Source organism: Ictidomys tridecemlineatus, chromosome 4, assembly GCF_052094955.1.
Source record: "Ictidomys tridecemlineatus isolate mIctTri1 chromosome 4, mIctTri1.hap1, whole genome shotgun sequence".
Taxonomy (NCBI): Eukaryota; Metazoa; Chordata; class Mammalia; order Rodentia; family Sciuridae; genus Ictidomys; species Ictidomys tridecemlineatus.
In genome coordinates, this window is record NC_135480.1 from 17,719,553 (window position 1) to 17,728,926 (window position 9,374).

Below are 9,374 nucleotides of genomic sequence, written 5' to 3' on the forward strand. Positions count from 1 at the left end.
CTATAGCAATTATAAAATGAGCTTATTTTCTAATTCTCCATGATAAACACTATCATTCTTTTATTTTCATATTTAAACAAACATATACATACATATATTTATGCATATGGAATTATTCATACAAATATATGCTGTTTGCCTGATTCATTACACTAATTTGTACAGGCGAGGATATAATCATCTTTTGAATCTGTGTCCACCTGTGAGAATGTGACCTAAAGAGTTCAGGTAATAATTAACCTGGAGTGGTAGGACAAGCCTGTAATCCCAGCAGCTTGGAGGCTGAGGCAAGAGGATCAAAAGTTCAAACCAGCCTTAGCAACTTAGCAAGGTCATTGCAAATTACTAAGGTTCTGTCTATAAATAAATAATGATAAAAGGACTAGGGATGTGGCTAAATGTTTAAGCATTCCTGGGTTCATTCAAATAATTACTATCTGCATGACTGATGGAAACACTTTGTGTGAGTAAAACAGCTGGCTTTTAATGTGAGCACATAATAACCACAATTGGTATGGACAAATGATCATAAGCAATATTTTCACATTTTCAAATTTGACCCTCATCATAATCCTGGGAAATGAGCAGGTAAACTATGTATGATATTTCTACATTAAAAGAAAGTCATATATGCTTGCCTCACATGCACAAGGCCCTGGGTTCAATCCCCAAGACCCGCCAGTGCCACACCTAAAAATAGAAAGTCATATAAATGTGAGATGCATCTTGAAGAGTTCCACTTGATCATACTGGGAATATTGTATAAAAAATTGGAAAATGATCAATAAGGCCTAGAGACTCTGATTGATATTCAACACCTCTTTCTCTTTCTTACCTATGTGGTTGATGTCAATTGTCATATGGAGGTTGTTTGGCTGTCACCGTCTGGCTCCTCATCACTTGCCCTTTCCTTTATCACAATGTCACATCATTTAAGTATGAGGGGCCTTAGTGTTTCATGTGGACACAGTCTCTAGAAAGGCCACCCCTGCTCTGAAGTTCCTGACAGAAAAATTCCTACCACTTTCCTTGTTGATCCAGTGGAAAGGGTCTGGGCACAAGGACAAATGTTTCTATGTAAGATCCCTGATCCAGGATCATTTGCTGATTTAAACTCAATATCTTGAAGCCTGTGTTTCCTACCAGTAAAATAGGTTTAATAAGACTTAGACGAACCCCTAGACAGAGGGCTCTGTGTAATTTCTCTCCTTGCCTTATTTCACTTAGTCATTAGCACCAGATTTGGAGCTAGACTTTATTTTGTTCATAAATTTCTGTTCTCATCTTTAAAGATTAATAATAATAATAATAAAGATGTCAACTTTCGATGAGGTATTAAGTACATAAGAAGACACAATTTTATAGGTCTGTATCTCTTTTTTGTTTGTTTATTTGTGTGTTTTTAAATATTTTCAGTTGTCAGTATACCTTTATTTTATTAATTTATATGTGGTGCTGAGAATCAAACCCAGTGCCTCACACATGCTGGGCAAGTGCTCTACCACTGAGCCATAACCCGAGCACCCCCACCCCCACCCCCGGCGTCTTTGTCATTTATAAAGGAAGAATTAATCCATGACAGGTCAAATTCAGAATAGACTGTAAAGAGATTTGATACATAGATAGAATTTTTAAATGCCTCCTAAAATGAATGATGTTTCTTCTTCTGTTTGTAGGTATGAGAGTCTCCAGATAAGAGACATCTTGCTAGTCATCCCCTGCCCCTTTCATTACAATGACAAGAGGACTAATAAAATCACTTCCTCATTTTTTATATGAATGAGACTTCAAAAAACCTCCCAATGATTCACTTAAGGCAAACACTAGTAAATTCTCAAAGGTGGCATATGAGTTAATTTTATTAACCTTCTCTACCACATGAGGATGCTTCCATTTATCCATGTAGAAGTTCTAGCAAATATAAAGTACAGAACAAATTATATCCAAATCATTTCTGCCTGCTCTCCAACCTCTATCCTCAATAAATGTCTAAACTTGTGTTCTCAATGTCAAAAGAAGCATTAAAGATAAAGGTGCAGCTAGGTGCACTGAAATATCGATGATGATAAAGCAATAACCTGACATGAAGCAAATCTTCCTTAATCATAATTGCAAATTTGAATTGGGTAATTTCAATAATTGTTTATTTTCACCATTCCCTTGAAAATAATGCAAAACCAAAGCTTCATAACTGAATTTGTCCTCCTGGGGCTTTCACAGAATCCTATTGTTCAGAAAATAGTATTTGTTGTGTTTTTGTTGGTCTATGTTGCAACTATTGGAGGCAACATAATGATTGCACTGACCATCCTCTGTAGCCCTGCACTGCTGGGCTCCCCCATGTACTTCTTCTTGGCATCCTTATCCTTCCTGGATGCCTGCTTCTCCTCAGTCATCACACCAAAGATGGCTGTGGATTCCCTGTATGAGAAGAAAACCATCTCTTATCAAGGATGCATGATGCAAGTATTTGCTGAACATTTCTTTGCTGGGGTGGAGTTGATTGTTCTTGCAGTCATGGCCTATGACCGCTATGTGGCCATTTGCAAGCCCTTGCACTACTCTGCCATCATGAACTGGAGGCTCTGTGGCATTTTGATGGGGGTGGCCTGGATAGGGGGCTTCTTGCATTCCATCATACAGATTCTCTTTACTTTCCAGCTGCCCTTTTGTGGCCCCAATATCATCGATCATTTCATATGTGACTTGTACCCATTACTGGAGCTGGCCTGCACTGACACTCACATCTTTGGACTTTTGGTAATTGCCAACAGTGGATCTATCTGCATGATAATTTTCTGTTTGTTGCTGGTCTCCTATGGTGTCATCTTATTCTCCTTGAGAACACACAGTGCTGAAGGGCGGAGGAAAGCTCTGTCCACCTGTGGATCTCACATTACAGTTGTGGTTTTATTCTTTGTCCCATGCATATTTATATATGCAAGACCTCCTTCTTCTTTTCCATTTGACAAAATGGTAGCCATATTTTACACCATCCTAACTCCCTTGCTCAATCCTTTGATTTATACTTTGAGGAATAAGGAAGTGAAAAATGCCATGAGGAAAGTGTGGAAGAGAGTGGTGGTGGTTTCCAATGAAAAATAAAATATTAGACTTTAGAAAAAAAAAGTGTAAGATTAAAGAAGTAAAAATGATATTAGACCACAATATTATGGGTTGATCATTATCTGTGAAGTAAATACCAATTCTATAGAAAGTATAAAATTTTGGGGGTCAGAGATGATACTTTTACTTTCACGTCAGTCGTCTACTCTGAGTTGGCAACTCAATATCCTGATATGTGAATTAAAGAGAAATACATTTTATTCTTATAGAAACCTATTGATCAATAAAAAATAGATAGAAAAATGCCCATCAAACGCTTGGCCATTGATCCCATGCTTTAAAAACATATGTGGAAAGTCAACAAAATTTCTTAAACCTTCAGGATTCAAATGTACTCTATTTAAAGTGGACAACTTGTAAAATACTTATTATTATCATTACTTTCTGCAGAGCTGGTGATTAAATCAACAGCCTAGTGAACCCTCGTCAAGCACTCTACTGTTGAACTATGGGCCCAGCTGGCACAAGGACGTTTATTTCCCATTATCTTTTTCTTTTCTCTTTATTTTTCATTTTTTTCTTTTTAGAAGTAAGATTAATTTTGATATAAATCAAAGAGCATGGAATATAATTTACTCTAAGTCATTGCCCAGTATTTCCCCTTTCCCTTCCTTCCTCTCTCTCCCTGTTTCCTTCTCTTTCTCCTATTTACTTTTAGTTATTTTTTTTCAAGTTAGTGTTTTGTGGATATTTTATGATGATGGTACTCACTGTGTGATATTCATCTATGTACATAGGAAAGTTAGGTCAGATTCATTCCTCTGTTCTTCCCTTTTCCCAGCCATTCTCCCTCCCCTGCAGTACTTTGATGGAATTCTTTGCAACCATTTCCCTCTCCCTCCTCTCTGTTTTTGCTTGTATTTTGGACTAGTGTCCACATATCAGAGAAAATCCAACCTTTGCCTTGATGAGTCTGATTTATTTCACTTAGCATAATAGTCTCCAATTTCTATTCTTTTACCATCAAATGTCATAATATAATTCTGTCTTTCTTTATGGCTGAGGAATATTCAATCCTTGTGTAAATATACACATTTTCTTTATCTATTCATCTGTTGAACAGCACCTGGAATGATTCTATAGCTTGACTATTTTGCTGTCACATTGATGTGACTCTATCACTATAGTGTACTGATTTTAGATCTTTTGGATATATACCAAGGAATGAGATAGCTGGATCATGTAGTGCTTCCATTCCTAGATTTTGAGGAATCTAAGTGCTGTTTTCCAGAGTGGTTGAACTAATTTGCAGTCCCATCCACAATGAGTGTTTGTAACTTTTTTTTGCCATTCTTAACAACATTTATTATTATTTGTATCTTTGATAATTCTGACTGGAGTCAGATGATATCTTAATGTAGTTTTGCTTTGCATTTCCCTCATTGGTAGATATGTTGAACTTTTTTATTACACATTTCTTGGCCAACTGTGTTTCTTCTTTTGAGAAATGTCTGTTTAGTTTCTTGGCACCTTTATTAATTGAGTAGCTTTTTGGTGTCCAGTTTTTTGGGATCTTGATATAGTCTGGATATGAATATCCTATCTGAGGAGCAGGCGGCAAAGATCTTCTCCCATTCTGTAGGCTCTCTCTTTATGCTTTTGTTTCTTTCATTGCTCAGAGATTTTTAATTTCATGCCATTGATCTAATGATTTTTACTTTTATGTTTTGTGCTTTAGGAAATTTTGTTAAGGAAGTCAGTTCTTTTTTCAACATGTTGAAATTATCTTCTAGTTGCTGCACAGTTTCGAGTCTAATTCCTAGGTCTTTGATCCAACAGATGAAAAAGTATTTGAGTTAGAGTGGTGAACTCTTTGACACTGGGGGAAAACATTTCAGGAAGGGTATAGAGAAGAGCAATAATAGGCCCTTCACTGTAGGAGTTCCTACATCACATGAATCTATCATTTAGCATGATTCCATTACATTTACTGCAGAATTTGAGTCACTCCTTGAATTTCTTGACAGATAAAACCTGATTAATCCAGTGCTACCTATGAGCTCCTCTTGGTTTAGGTGACTTTCTTCTATCCATTGGCTTTAGAAGAGAAGGGGCAGAAGATTCCATGAGGAAGCTAGCAATGAGAATCTCTTGTTCAAGAAAAATCAAAGGAAATTTTTGAGTTACCACAATACCAAAAAAAAAAAAAAAAAAAAAAATCAGTACCAGTTGTGCATGTAGAGAGCTTACTCCTCCCATCTCCACAAAGGAGAAAGTCCAGATGCACCAGAGAGTAACAGGCTGTTTCAAAAGATTATGTTTAAATTTACTCAATGATTTTAGTTTTTGTAAGTAAGTGCACTCAAGTGAAAATAATTCTGTTTGATCAGTTCTTAATAAAGAGATCATTCATCTATAGACACATCTTATATGTCACTCACACAGTTAAGTTTATCTAATCTTAGATTGTCATGTGACTTCTGGAATACATATGATTAGTGAGCAAAATTTTTCAGTTTCCCCTAGCCCAATAACAGTAATAAATGTCTGTTGTATAATGTCAACAAAAAATCTAAATCTTTCATTTCTTTTCTTAATCTCCATGTAAAATCCAAGGAGAAGAATGCAGATGTTATTTTTCTTTATCAGAACAGACATGTCAAAAAATAGGTAAGATTAATTGGTTTCTCTTTGAAAAGCCCACAAGGGATTTCCATTAGCATTTAAACATCATCTGGACAAAGTGAATACACTGTAACCCACCAGCAATTGTACTACACACATTGTCATGAGAGTGGAATTGTCCTATGCTTTCCCTTTCTTCACCACCATGTTTATCTTCATGGCAGGGGTAACTTCTTCATGTCTTTTCATTTCACCTAGGAATTCTCATCCACAAACAGTTCTAAGAAATAGTTTGAGAAATGAACATCTATTATCACTGGCTCAATTGCTTTATAAATTCATAAATCTATGAATCCAAGATTGGAAATACTATAAATGAAATATTATTCTGCACATATTATGATGACCACTACAGATTAATTACAGATTTATGTCTGATCCAACATTAACTTGAATTCAAACACATTTTGTCATTTTATCTCCTGACTTTTCATTTTATATTCCCATAATGAGATTATTCCTAACCCCCTCTTTCTTTCTCTCTCTTTCCACTTGCCCCACTAACACTTGTAAAGAAAACATAATATTCAGCAGAGAATTGAGAAAACACTGAGCCTGTCGTGGTGCCTCATGCCTGTAATCACAGCAGCTTGGATGGCTGAGGCAGGAGGACTGCAAGTTCAAAGCCACCCTCAACAATTTACAGAGAACTTGTCTCAAAATTTAAAAAAAAAAAATGAAAACAAAAAAATAAAAGAGAGATTTAAAGATGTGGCTCAGTGGTTAAGTGCCCCTGGATTCAGTTTCTAATACAACACACACACACACACACACACACACACACACACACACACACAGGAAAAAAAGATACTGAAAGATATCCATCACCAAATTTTCATCCTTAAAACTATAATGAATAGAATTCATCAGAATTCTCTCAACAGTTGTCTTAGCTTTGCTTTCTGTTTTCTATGTTGATCTTGCTTAGACATGGTAAAATTTAGCCTAAATTTATCCCTATAATTTAGGCATTGTAACTTTTGTTCTAATTATATGTGGACTTACTATATTTACTTCAGTTATTCTAAGACATGGTAGATAAACAATACCAATATAAAAATTGGAAATTGAAAAAAACCATATCTGTACATCTGAAAGAAAACAATGGGAAGTTCATTTAGAAATGAAATAAATAAATGATTCAGGAACTAGATCATATCACATTATAATTTAGATAAAATGATTTTTCCCAAAGTCATACAATGATTCTCTCACAGAATCTTCTCATGCACTTTTGCCCTTCCTTGCACAATGGGCCTTTCCTTATCTCATGCCCTGGTGATCCTTTCTTTTCTTGTTTTTACTCAAAGTTACCATTTTTCTTTGGCTGTGGATTCTCTCATCATTCTTTAACATTTCTATTTCTTCCTCCTATTATTTTCAAATTTACACATACAATTATGATCTATTTGAATGATCCTAAAGAGTGCATCCATTGGAATGTCAGGACAAATTCTTGGCATATGAGTTGTTTCCTTTATCACCTATACTTCTTGGGTTTATGTTGGCTCCACCTATCAGTCAAAGACTGATGCAAAACTTAGTGTGTTCTGGGTGGAGTGTTAGAGATTTCCATGGAGTATACATTCTGGGGTTCTGTTCTGGCTGAATTTTGTTCTGTTTTTTTGTTTTGTTTTGTTTTGTTTTTTAATAGCTCTCTGCTAAATATATCCCCCATTTTAGCTTGAAGGACACAAGTAAAACAACATCAACTTGCCTGAGAAGATATCATAAAATCAAATGAATGAAAAATTTCCATGCAATAATGAAGAAGAATATAATTAGAAGATTACATGATTCTATCTGTACACACACATGCACACACATTTAACTGTGGAAATTTTTCAGCAAGATCATTTTTTGACTGGGGTAATTAGGAACATTTTCTGAGACAATGCTACTTTTTTACTTATAGCTATACTTTCTGCTTATTGCTACTTTACTTATTTTCTATATTTAAAAATGACAAGTGGAGATTTTAGCAGAAGATCACAACAAAAGAAAAGTTATTAGACACTGTGAGATAAGGAACATTGGAGAATGAGACTTTCCAGGTGTGTTGATGAGGAACAAAATGTGTTGGATGTGACCGGAACATGGGAGGGCAGATGGAAAGCAAGATGGTAGCATGAGATTAGAGGCTTTGAAGGCCTTGGTGAATATCTCAACAACCAAAGTAATCATTACGTTATATTTATAAAATCATAATATTTTTAAAGTGCCCACTTTATATATACATACACATCAGGGATTGAACCCAGGGCACTCAGCCACTGAGCCAAATCCCCCTTCCTATTTGGTATTTTATTTAGAGACAGGGTCTCACTGAGTTGCTTAACTCCTCACTTTTTTGTTGTTGTTGTTTGTTGCTGAGTCTGGTTTTAAACTGGTGATCATCCTGCCTCAGCCTCCCAAGCCACAGGGATCACAGGCATGTGCCACCCTGTCCACCCCCACTTTCCTTTTAATGTGATAGGAGGAAAGAAGAAAGAGAGAATGAAAAGTGAAGAGTGAACTTTACTAATAAAAATATATTTCAAGTTTATGATTTTTTTATGACCTCTGGCTAGGAGGAAAATTTACTTTTCTAAGCTTTTCTGCTTTGATTTTGAAATTTGACTAACCAGTTATTTATATTGCTCTTCAGTTTGTCTCAGAAAATATTTTCTTTCTCATTTCCATTAATCTTTGCTTTAATTTCTCAAATGTCCTAACTCCTCCGATTTTTATATTTGAGGACTGCAAGTTTGTTCAAAACCATTGGGCCATATGTATTAAAGATGGTATGTATTTTTATCAATTTAATTTTTGCATTTATTAAAGTTCTTGGGAGTGGTCATATCTAGATTCTTATTCACTGCAAAACACCAGTGTGATCCATAGTGCTTATATAATTACAGTTACTCAGCCAAGGAATTTCATGTTTTAAAACATTTATAAAGATGTACAATAAATAAGTAAAACAATGGAATTAGTATTTTTTAAAAATGAAAAGAGCCTCATGGAAAGCCAATACTAAATAATTTAATGAAAGCAATCACTTCATTTGCTCATACACATAACTAAATTATCTGTATGTTTTGCTGGTACTGAATTCTGTAACTCTAAAAGGGTAGAATTTTTATTATTTCAGTTTCATGTGTGAATATCAAGGGACTTGTTAAGTGTCTGACCATTATTGGGCAGTGGGTTGGGTTTGAGTCACAGCAATGTGCCTCACATTATGCATTGGTCTCTCACAAGGGTCTAACTCTGGATTCATTTACATTTCTAAGAACCAGGATTGGAATCTGAATCTCTTTTTTTACACCTCATTGATGTACATCATTTATATTCTTCATTGGACAATCTATCCTCCCTGATGTTAGCAGTGTTTGGAGAGCAGGGAAGTCGACAATGTCAAAGGACTTCACATTTCAGGAGTGTAGTAATTATGGCCAATTTCAGTGGAAGACCCAGATAGAAGATGACCTGTTCTATACTTGTGCTCTACAGCTCCAGTCAATTTAACATAATGCTGAAAGGAATGATTGCTTTCATTTTCTTGTGTGCTCTAGTCATCAGATTTGTTTGTGTCTGTAACAATTATTAAGGATCTCTGAGACAGTCATCAGAAATCAGTA

At 35.4% G+C, this 9,374-nt stretch overlaps 1 protein-coding gene across 1 annotated transcript; it reads left to right on the forward strand.

Annotated features, from left to right (window-relative positions):
- The first annotated feature begins 2,169 nt into the window (after window positions 1–2,169).
- Window positions 2,170–3,105, forward strand: LOC101963247 (olfactory receptor 4C15). The gene has a single exon (XM_013360610.3). It carries the CDS (start codon window positions 2,170–2,172, stop codon window positions 3,103–3,105), a length of 936 nt encoding a protein of 311 aa, XP_013216064.2.
- Window positions 3,106–9,374: the final 6,269 nt, after the last annotated feature.

What these genes read in the sequence shown, in the direction of transcription:
- LOC101963247 (XM_013360610.3), top strand. Translation starts at nt 2,170, where the DNA reads ATGCAAAACCAAAGCTTCATAACTGAATTTGTCCTCCTGGGGCTTTCA.